At 58.7% G+C, this 12,516-nt stretch overlaps 2 protein-coding genes across 7 annotated transcripts; one reads left to right on the top strand and one right to left on the bottom strand.

Annotated features, from left to right (window-relative positions):
* Positions 1-295: 295 nt before the first annotated feature.
* Positions 296-4,723, bottom strand: CFL1 (cofilin 1). 3 transcript variants are annotated; one of them, XM_033207834.1, is made up of 4 exons: positions 4,697-4,723; positions 1,436-1,743; positions 1,155-1,231; positions 296-945 (listed from the first exon to the last, which is right to left on the bottom strand). In XM_033207834.1, the coding sequence occupies exons 1-4, from the start codon at positions 4,706-4,708 to the stop codon at positions 833-835; spliced, it is 510 nt and encodes a 169-aa protein (XP_033063725.1). In that variant the 5' UTR covers positions 4,709-4,723; the 3' UTR covers positions 296-832. The 3 variants fall into 3 exon arrangements, with proteins under 3 accessions (XP_033063725.1, XP_033063726.1, XP_033063727.1); XM_033207835.1 differs by lacking the exon at positions 4,697-4,723 and adding an exon at positions 3,577-4,181; XM_033207836.1 differs by lacking the exon at positions 4,697-4,723 and adding an exon at positions 2,055-2,384.
* A 114-nt stretch (positions 4,724-4,837) lies between these two features.
* MUS81 (MUS81 structure-specific endonuclease subunit) lies at positions 4,838-12,511 on the top strand. Of its 4 annotated transcripts, XM_033207830.1 has the most exons (17): positions 4,838-5,173; positions 6,010-6,668; positions 6,753-6,882; positions 7,130-7,215; positions 7,726-7,824; positions 7,977-8,045; positions 8,210-8,295; positions 8,825-8,965; positions 9,170-9,262; positions 9,360-9,481; positions 9,564-9,661; positions 10,583-10,699; positions 10,802-10,897; positions 11,090-11,218; positions 11,293-11,396; positions 11,884-11,967; positions 12,059-12,511. In XM_033207830.1, exons 2-17 carry the CDS (start codon positions 6,534-6,536, stop codon positions 12,123-12,125), a joined length of 1,656 nt encoding a protein of 551 aa, XP_033063721.1. In that variant the 5' UTR covers positions 4,838-5,173; positions 6,010-6,533; the 3' UTR covers positions 12,126-12,511. The 4 variants fall into 4 exon arrangements, with proteins under 4 accessions (XP_033063721.1, XP_033063723.1, XP_033063722.1 ...); XM_033207828.1 differs by lacking the exon at positions 4,838-5,173 and having other exon boundaries at positions 5,742-6,668; XM_033207832.1 differs by lacking the exons at positions 4,838-5,173; positions 11,884-11,967; positions 12,059-12,511 and adding an exon at positions 11,707-11,877 and having other exon boundaries at positions 5,735-6,668.
* The last annotated feature ends 5 nt before the right edge of the window (positions 12,512-12,516 follow it).

Here is a 12,516-nt window from a genome sequence, read left to right as displayed (position 1 = left end):
CATGGACCTCACTGCCCATCCAGGCCAGGCTACAGAACACCCAGTTCAGGCATAAACCACTTCCGCTGGAACACCCCTGTGGCCAGCACCACTCCTTCAACAGCCAGTCCAGTGTCAATCACAGCCCCACCAACAGAATAATGGTGACCATCAGAAAGGCGTCTCAGCCAATCACTGGAGCCAGATAAGGGTGTGCAGGGACTGGTTGGGTATGGGGTACAAAGAAGACAGAGCACCATTCTCCCAGTGCACCCCCACCACCGAAGTCTCCTGGGCCCCAACCTTGAAACACACATCCCATTAATGAGCCTTTTTATTATTGTCTTTTTTTTTTAATTGAAGGTCCCTTACTGGTCCTGCTTCCATGAGTAGCAGTGACCAGGGGAAAAGGGAGAGGAACCAGCCGGCACAGGGAGGGGTCATCTCCACAACATTCCATTTATACACAGAACTAAACAGACAAGCACAGAGTCACTATTGCGGTTAGAAGTTGGCAGCATGGGAAGGGGGAGGACCAGGTGGGGAATGGGGATGTTGTTAAAAAAAATACAGGCTCCCCCTCAACTGGGGTACCTGGGGGTAACTTGGTCTGCTTCAACCCAAGAGGAATCAGAAGATCAAAAGCAGTTTGGGAAAGCCAGAACCGTCAGGGATGGAGGGAAAAGGAAAATCCAGGGGGTGGGGGGTCTGTTTGGCAACTGGGGTGAAGGGATTGCCCTCCCTCTGCTGGGATCCCCCCAGCCCCTCCGGTCTGGCAGGAAGGGGGCAGCCTGCAACCCCCGAGGGCAGGTGTGGGGCTGCCAGATGCTCCAGGCAGGGGGCCAGAAGGGGCTCACAAAGGCTTGCCCTCCAGGGAGATGACAGCACTGCCCCCCAACTTCTCCGCCAGAGTGCAGCGGTCCTTGACTTCCTCGTAGCAGTTTGCTTGCAATTCATGTTTGATCCCTGTAGGGAAGAAACGGGAGCATCTGTGAGCAGTAAGCACTGGGGTGGGGGTAGTTTCTGTGGCTGGGAAGGAGCCAATCAAAGCAGATGAAAGGAACAAGCTGGCAGTGAAGACAAGGGGGCGGACCCCCTCTGGGTGCTGTTCACCCTACCCTGCAGCCAAGGTCACAGCAGAAGGGCACTCAGCACCAATGCTGGCTGGCCCTTACCTGTCAGCTTCTTCTTGATGGCATCCTTGGAACTGGCATAGATCATTTTGCTCTTAAGGGGCGCACACTCAGGGGCCCTGGACAGAAACATGAGTCAGGCAACTCGCGGCAACAGCAAAGCCACAGGTGACTTTGAGAAACCCTTGGGCTGGCAGTGAGGAGTCTTTTGTTACAACCCCCTCCCCATCCAAACCCACATCTCTGGGTTGACCAGGATCCACAGAAGTTCCCATCATGAGAAAGGGGGTAGGTGACAAGAAGAAGTGCCAGGATGAGCTCACCAGAAGATAAACACCAGGTCCTCCTTCTTGCTCTCCTTGGTCTCATAGGTTGCGTCATAGAGGGCATAGCGGCAGTCCTTGTCTGGCAGCATCTTGACAAAGGTGGCATAGGGGTCGTCGACAGTCTGGCCCACATCGCCCACCAAGATCTCCTTGCCCTCCTCCAGGATGATGTTCTTCTTGTCCTCACTGAGGCAGAAGAGCACCGCCTTCTTGCGCTTCTTCACCTCCTCTGGCGTTGAAGACTTACGCACCTTCATGTCGTTGAACACCTTGATGACACCATCAGAGACAGCCACACCGGAGGCCTAGGAGACACGCCATGTATACCTCATCAAGAAAAGGACCCTAGGGAACTGTCCCTTGTTTTCTCAGAAGATCCCAGTCCGCGTCTTGAGTGGTCACTAGTGCCCTTCCCAAGGCAAGTCACTAGTTTTTCCACCCAAGCCACTGTCAAAGAACCAGATGGGACACAACCTTAGAATGGCAGCCATGGCCTCTGATCACCTAGTTCAACAACCCCTTCCCTCATTTTACAGGACAGAAATGGAAAACTCGTGAAAAGCAGAGCCTTGACCGAAATGTGAACCCACCGGCTACTGACTCACTTGCTACTCACCATATTTGCTCTCAGCCTTCGGATAAAACTGGTGACTTAGAACTTCAGATATGGAGGACCCAAACACCTGAGCCAAGACTCCTCTTCAGAAAGAGCCAAGACCCCACAATGCTAGATGGGACCCCAAGGACACTGAACAGTTACAACAAACCCACCAGAACTGCTTAATGCAGTGTTACTACACAAACGACCCGTTCCCTTCTAGGGTCTTTCCCAACCAAAACAAGAATCACAACCCCCAATAAGGACCCTGCCCGACAACTCCCTTCTTCCGGGAATGGTGCTAGGCCCCAGAAGTCGCTGGTAAAAATTAACATGCCAAACTCAAGTGCCCAGAAGCCTCGAAATCTTTAAACTCCTACTCTGCGTCGTGCTTGGCGGTGCCCGAACCAGGAGAGGGGGGGCAATCCACGGTAAATCTGGTCCCCTGAACTCCCCGGAACTGCAGAGGAAGCCGGCCACGTGACTCGGTAGCTTCCGGAGTAGGCGGGGAAAGGAGATCGGATAGGTCTGGCCCCCTCCCCAATAGAGAACGGCGTACCGGAGAGGCAGCAGCATCTCCAGATCCCTAACCCTACGGAATCACCTTAAAACAACGGATGTATCAGACCTATCTGCTGCAGGCAGGAGCCTGGGCACGCTACATAACCTTCGGTTTTCTCAGCCCTCGGGCCGTATACAGGGGGCGGGGTGGTTTCCGGGCGGTGCCCGACTGGGTCACTTCCCTAAACTCGGCTCCACCCTCAGGCCCATCCGGGAAGGCCCGGCTGGCCCAGGGCTTCGGCATCCGCGGCCGGGCCTGAGCGTGCGCGCACGCGCCGGCAGACAGCGCCGTTCCAGCCCTCGCCCAATGCTCGGGCGAGAACGCAGCTCCTTAGATGTGCTCCCGAAGGCGCCGCAGTCTCTGCGATGCCCCCTCCAAGCCTTGCGGTGCAAGGCCCTAATCGCAGGCACCCACGCCCCAACCGGGACTCCGTCTTCCCAGCATCGCCCCTCGCCGCGCCAGCGCCCGCCCCTCCCGGGCGCAGGCATCCCTGCCACCTGCTCCCGAGACGGACCCGACTGCCGAGGGAGGGTGACGCGCAGACAGGAACAGCCTTGGGTGGGGCGCGCGCGCGCCGAGACCTCTCGCGCGCTTTTCCCTTGCCGCCCCCGGGCCGGGTTTGTACGCCGCGTGCTGCGGTCGAGAGCGCGCCCCTAAGAAACGCACGACGCCGGTCGTTCCGCGAGGGGCGCGCCAGCGCGCGCCCCGGACCCCTCCCCCCGCGGCCGGTTTCCGCGCGGGCGCACCAGCAGGTGGGGGAGGGGAGCCCAGGGGGCGCGCGAGCGACGTCCAGACCGGCCCTCCCCGGCGCCCACGGGCGCGCACGCGCATTCCGGCACCGCCCGCCCCTCCGTGCGAGACCCTCATCCCGCCCGGGGCGCTGGGGGAGGGGGTGCGGACATCGCTCCCCCGTCGCCTCCCCCGCGCAGGCGACCGACCCGCAGCCGCCTCCCTCGGGTGTCGTGGCCTGCCGCTCACCATGTTTCCGGAAACGAAAAGGAGCGGGCACCGAGAGCCGCAGAAGACAAGAGCGCTGCAGACGCTGCCGGGACCCGACTGAACGCGGCCTCTCCCGGCCCCTTCCGTTTAGTAGGAGCCGCACAATGAGGGGCGGGGCGGGCTTCCGGCGCTCCCTCCGCGGGCCGACGGGAAATGGAGTCCGCGGGCCTTGCGCGGCCGCCTCGCTCGCTGGGTAACGGAGTCTTCCCGCCGGCCAGCCCGGAGCTGCAGTGCATGCGGGGAAATGTAGGCCCGGGTTCCGGGCGGCACCGCACCGCGCAGCGCGAGCCCATTGGTCCAATTTCCCAGGAACCGCTCTGAACCCGGCGAGGTGGTGCTCAGCAAAATGACCCGAAAACAATCCCCGACTAAGCGGCTCTTTATCCCGCAACAAAACGGCTTTCTTAAGACCCATCTGGTATTATCTGGATCCGTTGGCCTGAAATTCTTGAGTGAGGTTAGGGTTTTGCTTTTCTGAATCGAAGCAACTATTGATTAGCCTGGAATCCCGACCTAAAGCAAAGAAAATCACAAGTATGAAGGCGTCGTCGGTCGGATAACACTACTACTCCCGATGTGGAAAGCCACTCTCGTCTCCTGAAAAAAAAAGGCGATGTGCAACGTCAGTAAAATAAAAATAGGAAAAGGCACAGGGGAAAGGTACAAGCAAATCTCTGAGAGCTTTGTGCTTGTTTAAAGATGTTTGGCAAAGTCATGAGGCGATAAAGGGTAAAGACGAGGCTTTGTGCATTCAATTCAAAGCTTCTTTATGTGCCTTTTACGTGCCAGTGAGAAAAAAATAGATATTAAGCCAGACTTGCACCCAGCTCTCGAGTTGATAGCCAGGTACGTGGTTATTCTAACACCTGAAAAACTGAGACAAGATCTATGGTAGTATATGCCTTAAAAAAAAGAAACAAGCGGGGGACTCCGGGATGATTTTGTTGTCCTAGAACAGTGACCACAGCCTTACACTCTGCAGGAAGAGAAGACTGGGTCGCAAACAAGCCAGAGGCAAACCCAGAAAGGAAACTGGGGACTCTAATCCTATAAACGGTTTTAAGGGTGTAAACGGAGTGCGATCCAGGGAGTGGAGTACCTTGCAGAGCATGCCGGGGGTTGTAGTCGGGGACATTCCACTGCATCACCCCCGCCCGGGCTCCCGGCACTCCAGGTGGAGATAGCAGCTTGACGCCCGCCTCTCGCGAGCGGCCCTGCATGAAGAGGCTAGCGCCCCCTTTTCCGAGCCTTAGAGTTTCCAAGAGCAACGGGGAGAGGGAGGGGGCTTCGCAGTTACCCTGGAGACGCGCTCCCGCCCGCCCCCAGCCGCGGGATGCCCTAGATGTCCTTATTAGGACATGAGACTCGAGGGGGCGGGGTCAGCCCGACAGCCGGCTTCAGGCTCCTTATAAGGCCGCGGCGGGCAGGAGGCGGGAGCCGGTGCCCATTGGTCCAATTTAGCCCGGGTGGGGCTACTGCGCCGTGGGCTAGGCACAGTCTTGAGGGGCGGGCCTGGAGCTCCGGCGCCCACCTCTCCCTTCCTCGCCGGCTGGAGACCTGCGTCTCGCGACTTCCGGTATAGCAGCTAGATGCAGGGTGCTGTTTCGAACCCTGGCGGGTCGCCTGTGTCCAACTCAGTTATACGTGTTCTTGAGGCTTCTCAGGTTGAAACCCTTTGTAGGGTTTCCATCTTCAACCTCCTGAGGGTCTCCCACTTCTGATTAGCCACAAAAATGACGAACTGTCTCCCCCTCTACCTGTGTCTGGGCTCTTTTTTTTTTTTTTTTTTTTTTTTTGAGACGGAGTCTCGCTCTGTCGCCCGGCTGGAGTGCAGTGGCCGGATCTCAGCTCACTGCAAGCTCCGCCTCCCGGGTTTACGCCATTCTCCTGCCTCAGCAGCTCCTGAGTAGCTGGGACTACAGGCGCCCGACACCTCGCCCGGCTAGTTTTTTTGTATTTTTTAGTAGAGACGGGGTTTCACAGTGTTAGCCAGGATGGTCTCGATCTCCTGACCTCGTGATCCGCCCGTCTCGGCCTCCCAAAGTGCTGGGATTACAGGCTTGAGCCACCGCGCCCGGCCGTGTCTGGGATTCTTAACCCGCAGCCTGCTCCTCCGCCCCCGAACCCAATCACGTGCCCATCTCAGGTCTCCCCAACTGCCAGGGTGCCCAAGCACCTCTTACTTACAGTCCTCCTTCCTCTAGGCCTCTGACCCCCGACCTTCTGAGTCCTAGTTTAGGCCTTCTCGGCACGTCCCTGACTTCCTCTCTACCATACACTCTTTGCCCTGTATCCCGGGGATGAGGATGACCATTTCCTCCAAGGATCTTGCCTTACCTTTGTGTCCTCATCCCCAGCACCCATTTCTGGGTGTCCTTCCCGCCAATACGTTTGCACCCATTTGTCTCCCAGCCCTCGCCTCTCCTGGACTCTTTTCAAGACCAGTCTCCATCTCCAGCCTCCTTCAAGCTTGAGGCTGAAACTGGCAATCTTAAGAGACTTGGAACGGCCAAGTTCAGGTTAGTCCGTTAAGCGCCGCCCAGCCAGTCCTCCCCGTCACAGGGGGCGCTGTCCGCCTTCCTCTCGCCTACACAAAGATGAGCCCGCTCTCGAATCTGGGGGTGACAGGAAGGAGCCGGTTCAGGCTCCGGGGGCTGGGATTGGGCGCGTCCCAAAGGCTGGCTGGAGTGGGGCGGAGGGGAAAGATCGTTTAGAGACAGCGCCCCTCACCAACCACTTAGAGCAGCTCAGGGGCGGGAGTGCGGCAGGCTCTCTCTCGTTAGTGCCCCGTGTGTTTGGGGCCCCGTGATCTCAGCGGTCCTGCCCTCGGCCTCCCTCTTCCCCCGCCCCGGACCAGGTGTTCGAATCCTCACTCCAGACCTGGCGGCGTCCCAGTCCCGCGGGCGTGGGGCGCCGGAGGACCCGCCCTCGGGTTGATGGCGGCCCCGGTCCGCCTGGGCCGGAAGCGCCCGCTGCCTGCCTGTCCCAATCCGCTCTTCGTTCGCTGGCTGACCGAGTGGCGGGACGAGGCGACCCGCAGCGGGCGCCGCACACGCTTCGTGTTTCAGAAGGTGGGTCCTGGCGTGGCCCGATGGGAAAAGCTGCTGGCCAGGTCGGGCCTGCCCTGACCGGGTACCCTACCCCTGCCCGGCCAGGCGCTGCGGTCCCTCCGACGGTACCCACTGCCGCTGCGCAGCGGGAAGGAAGCTAAGATCCTACAGCACTTCGGAGACGGGCTCTGCCGGATGCTGGACGAGCGGCTGCAGCGGCACCGAACATCGGGCGGTGAGCGCCTGGGAAAAGGGTCGGTGAGCCCCTGCCTCCCCCAGGTGCAGCTTCCGTACTTACCTGGAGGCCCTTGGCTTTAAGCTCCCCACTCCTGTCCAAGTTGCTGTTCGGCCTCGGTCTAGTGGCTGGTCCTCCCTGAGCCTCCCTCACCGGTTTCACTTACCATCTGAGCAGGTTGCATCCCAGACCCTCGCAGCTGCCGGATTCCGTGGAGTGTGGAGTTGACTCTCTTCTGTTCCCACAGGTGACTATGCCCGGGGCTCGCCATCTGGAGAGAACAGTCCAGCCCCGCAGGGACGACCTGCAGAAGTCCAGGACTCTTCCATGCCAGTGAGGAAGGGGCAAGGGGAGCGGAAGGCAAAGTGGGAGTGCGGGAGTATGATTTTCTGGCTTGGGGGATTTGGCAAGCCTGAGTCCATATCTCATCAGTGATGCCTGGCCTTGAGCAAACGACTTACCCTCTTTTGACTTAGTATTTTAATCTGTGAATAGGAATATTGGTAACAGCCAGTGAGAGAATTCCATGATCAAGGTACTTAGGGAGCCCAGCTCAGTTAGTTACGGGGTCACCATTATTGAGTTTTCCTGTCTAATCACACCTATTCTGCAGCGCGTGGTAGAACTGAGGCCAGGCTGGGCAGACACCCCCACCCGCTGCCCGGAAACTGCCTGCTGTCTCATCCCACATTTGCAGTGGGCCATCCCATCACCTGGCCCATTTTACAGAGAAGGAAACTGAGAGATAACTGAGTGACTTACCCAGGGCCACAAAGCCTGCTGGGGACTTATTCGAAGATGACTGGCTGGCTTTCACGTTCAGAGCTCCTCTGTACCTTTCAGGTTCCTGCCCAGTCCAAAGCGGGAGGCTCTGGCAACTACTGGCCAGCTCGGCACTCAGGAGCCCGAATGATACTGCTGATGCTCTACCGAGAGCACCTGGTGAGCACTGGGCGGAACCATGGCAGTGGGGTGGGAGGTTCCCAGAGGTGCCTGGCCCTGGCAAAGCAGGCAAAGATTATCCCAGCCACCTGAGCGGGATGAGGAGGGGACCTGGCACTGAGCCTACCCTGTCTCTTCTACCTTGGTTTCAGAATCCTAATGGCTACCACTTCTTAACCAAGGAGGAGCTGCTGCAGGGGTGTGCTCAGAAGGCCCCCAGGGTGAGCACAGGGATCAGGGAGGACAGGCCCAAGTGGCTCTGGAGCCCACCAAAGACTGCCTTTTCTTGCAGTGGGCCCGTGTGCAGCCCGTGGCTGGGGACACAGGGAACATGGACTTGTGGTGGTAGCAGGTGCTCTCTGACGGTCTCTTTTCTGATCCACAGGTAGCCCCTGGGAGTGCTCGACCCTGGCCAGCCCTCCGCTCCCTCCTCCACAGGAACCTGGTCCTCAGGACACACCAGCCAGCCAGGTGGGGCCAACTGCAGGAGATACAGGAAAGCACACGTGAACTTCTTAGTGGGGCCTTAGAGTCACTCAACAACTCCCAGAGCTGATGCTGTTGAGGTTGGGGGCCTTTCCTCAGGAGCCTCCACTGTTGGAGTCCCTGGAGGGTGTGAAACCGCAGGAGCGGGGGCGGGAGGGTGCCGTGGTTATTGCAGGAGTAGAAAGCCTTTTCAGAGGAGATAGCATTCGACACGTTTTAGGATTTGGCAGGTGGAGATTCAGGATAAGTATTTTGAGGAGGAGGAAACAGCATTAGCGAAGATAGGAGGAAGGAAATTGTCTGAGACACACTTCTTGCAGACCTGAGAATGGCGTTGAGCAGGTCCAAGGAACTGCTCTAAGAGCCAAGAAGACCAGGAGGAGCAGGAGCCACTGGGGTCATTTGTGCAGGGCGCCAAGGGGGTGGTGAGGCCAGCCCAGCTGGGGGCAGGCAGGAGAGCCTGCCAGGAATGAGTGAAGAAGGGAGAGCTGTATTTTTCCCCTCTGCCTCCCAGGTACTCACTGACCCCAGAGGGCCTGGAGCTGGCCCAGAAGTTAGCCGAGTCAGAAGGCCTGAGCTTGCTGAATGTGGGCATCGGGCCTAAGGAGCCCCCTGGGGAGGAGACAGCAGTGCCAGGAGCAGCTTCAGCAGAGCTGTGAGTAGGAGGGCAGAGGAGGGGGGAAAACAGGGAGGTGGGGATGGGAAATGAGGCCAAAACCCCACCTCTATCCATCACCTGTAGCTGAGCTGTGGCTGCCTCCCTACTGTAGGTGGGTGGTGGGTGTCGGGTGGCATGGGTGTGGAGCAACTGCCCTAGCACAAGGGGTTCTGGCCTCACATACCGATACCCCCCACTTAGTGCCAGCGAAGCAGGGTTCCAGCAGCCATCACTGGAGCTGAGGCCTGGAGAGTACAGGGTGCTGTTGTGTGTGGACATTGGCGAGACCCGGGGGTGAGTGAGGTGGGGAGAAATGAGGTAGACGATCGGAGGAGGCTGGGGGGTAGGCACTGCCCTACCCTGATCTAGGCTTCCCTCCTTGCCACTCTAGGGGCGGGCACAGGCCGGAGCTGCTCCGAGAGCTACAGCGGCTGCACGTGACCCACACAGTGCGCAAGCTGCACGTTGGGGATTTTGTATGGGTGGCACAGGAAACCAATCCTAGAGACCCAGGTGAAGGGCCGTGGACAGGCTGGCGCCAGGGGCAGGGCTTGGTGGGTGGGGGATCACAAGCTAACGGCTGGCTTGTCAGCAGCGAGCCCTGGGGAGTTGGTACTGGACCACATTGTAGAGCGCAAGCGGCTGGATGACCTTTGCAGCAGCATCATTGACGGCCGCTTCCGGGAGCAGAAGGTAATTTTGCTGGCTTTGCCAGGCTTCCCTGACTGCTGAGGCCCCCTTTGCAGCCCAGAGCAATCCAGGGGCAATTCTGGCAGCCTCCTTGAGGCAGAGCCCTTTGGAATCCAGCCACATCCAACCTGTGGTTGCTCCAGGATCAGACCCCCACAGGCCTGTCCAGGCGCACAGTAGGAAGCCAGGTACCTGCATTTTTGGGCTGAGCTCAGGAGCATATTAAAGACCTCTTGGGGCTGGGCACGGTGGCTCAAGCCTGTAATCCCAGCACTTTGGGAGGCCGAGACGAGCGGATCACGAGGTCAGGAGATTGAGACCATCCTGGCTAACACAGTGAAACCCCGTCTCTACTAAAAAATACAAAAATCTAGCTGGGCGAGGTGGCGGGCACCTGTAGTCCCAGCTACTCGGGAGGCTGAGGCAGGAGAATGGCGTGAACCCGGGAGGTGGAGCTTGCAGTGAGCTGAGATCCGGCCACTGCACTCCAGCCTGGGCGGCAGAGCGAGACTCCGTCTCAAAAAAAAAGAAAAGAAAAAAAATTTAAAAAAAAAGACCTCTTGGGTACCAAGCCCCTGCAGTCTTGGATAAACAAGGCTTAAACCTCCAGGATTGGAAATACAGAGGCTGTACGTTGGTACTTGCTGCTGGGTGGACCCCCTAGTCACAGAGGCCATGTAGCGGTCCAGGGGAGGCTTGAAGGATGGGCAGTGTTGAGAGATGGAGGAAGGGCTTTCTAGACAAGAGTGTCAGCATAAGCAAAGCTGCGGAGGCCCCTCTGAGGCAGGTGGAGAGACTAGGGAGGATGCAGAGGCTAACTGGTGGGAACAGGGTCATAGCACCATTTTGAGTGTGACATCATGGACGCCCAGGCATGTGGTCATCCAGCCTGACCCTCCCTGCCCACTCTGGCCACTTCCCCAGTTCCGCCTGAAGCGCTGTGGCCTGGAGCGCCAGGTATACCTGGTGGAAGAGCATGGCTCGGTCCACAATCTCAGCCTTCCTGAGAGTACACTGCTGCAGGCTGTCACTAACACTCAGGTGAGCGGGGAGGGCAGGGCCAGGCAGGCAGGAGCCCCTGTGATCCATGGTTCATGGTCTGGGCCAGGAACCACCTTCCCTCTCTTGGGTCCTCTTCCCCAGGTCATTGATGGCTTTTTTGTGAAGCGCACAGCAGACATTAAGGAGTCAGCTGCCTATCTGGCCCTCTTGACGCAGGGCTTGCAGAGACTCTACCAGGTGAGCAGAGGCCCCTGTCCCAGTGTCGGGACACAGCCCACAAGGAATTCACCTTGCCTGGGCCCTGTGCATCCCCAAAAGCAGCAAGGTGGGTGAGATTTCTCAGGCTGGCCCCCCGAGGCTGACTGGGCAGGGGCTGGCTGGAGTTGTCCCTTCGAGCTCCAGCCTGGCCTCAGTCCCTTCTTCCCTCAGGGCCACACCCTACGCAGCCGCCCCTGGGGAACCCCTGGGAACCCTGAATCAGGGGCCATGCCCTCTCCAAACCCTCTCTGCTCACTCCTCACCTTCAGTGACTTCAACGCAGGAGCCATCAAAAATAAGGTACTGTCTCTGCCCAGCTTCTCGGACGTGGCCTGGCCCAGACCCCCACTGATCCAGCCCTTCCCCAAACCCAGGCCCAGTCGGTGCGAGAAGTGTTTGCCCGGCAGCTGATGCAGGTGCGCGGAGTGAGTGGGGAGAAAGCAGCAGCCCTGGTGGATCGATACAGCACCCCTGCCAGGTAGGCCCTAGAGGGCCCTTAGGTGTCCTTAGCCCCCGCCCTCCGTGCATGGAATGCACCTTAATCCATGCTTCGTGGAGGGGCTTGGCCTTGTGTGGGCTGTGCAGACCAGAGATGGACAGATCCCAGGGTGCTCGTGGAGGTCAAGGGGGGAGGAAGCCAGCAGACCCACACAGTGTCCCAGGCAGTGGAGGCCACAGGAGGGAGGGAGACGTCCCACCTGGTGGCGAAGAGGCTTCCTGGAGAAGGGGGCTGGGCCATTAGGGGGAGTGAGGGTGACGGTTTGGAGCCTTTGCTGGTTTTGCCCCAGGGTTCCCACAGGGAAGGAGGACAGCCAGGCTGGCCTGGGGCCTTGAGTGCCAGGCTCAGGCAGTGGGGCAGTGTCCCAACTCTTCTATCCCATGCTGACCCCTCTGCGTGGCCTCTGATGGTGCTGGCCCAGAGTGGGCCACTGTCAGCCTCAGAAACTCAAGCCCCTGCCCCCTAGCCTCCTGGCCGCCTATGATGCCTGTGCCACCCCCAAGGAACAAGAGACACTGCTAAGCACCATCAAGTGTGGGCGTCTACAGAGGTGAGGGCAAGAGACGGAACCTGGAGGGAGTGGTGGGGACTGAGGCTGCCCTAGGCCCAGGGCGTGACCCTCGCTGCCTCTCTTCCTGCAGGAATCTGGGGCCTGCTCTGAGCAGGACCTTAGCCCAGCTCTACTGCAGCTACAGCCCCCTGACCTGAGCCTATGCCGTGAAACGGCCCCCGGCCCCCATCTGCCCCCCCACGCAGGCTAGCCAGCCTTTTAACAACATCTTTTGGGGTAAAATTAGAATCTAAGTGTTTGCAGCCATATGTGTTATGTAGAAGATGCCTGGCCCTGGGGACCTTGTGAAATACGCAGGAACCAGGGATACCATCTGGACCAGTGGTTTTTAAACAAAGCTGCTTAGGGCCTGGGATTCCCTGGTCAGGAGATGGAGTCAGTGGGGCACTGCAGCTTTGAATCGATTTTATGTCATCAGTTGGTCCTCATCAAATAAAACTTCCTTAGGAGTGCAGAGGGCTCATTGGGAAAATGAAAATAATAAAAATAAATAAAACTTCCTAAAAGAAAAGCTTGAAAACCACTAAC

Source organism: Trachypithecus francoisi, unplaced genomic scaffold (assembly GCF_009764315.1).
Source record: "Trachypithecus francoisi isolate TF-2019V2 unplaced genomic scaffold, Tfra_2.0 Lachesis_group8, whole genome shotgun sequence".
Classification (NCBI taxonomy): Eukaryota; Metazoa; Chordata; class Mammalia; order Primates; family Cercopithecidae; genus Trachypithecus; species Trachypithecus francoisi.
The sequence above is the reverse complement of the archived record's forward strand: the minus strand, read 5'-3'. Positions and strand labels throughout refer to the sequence as shown.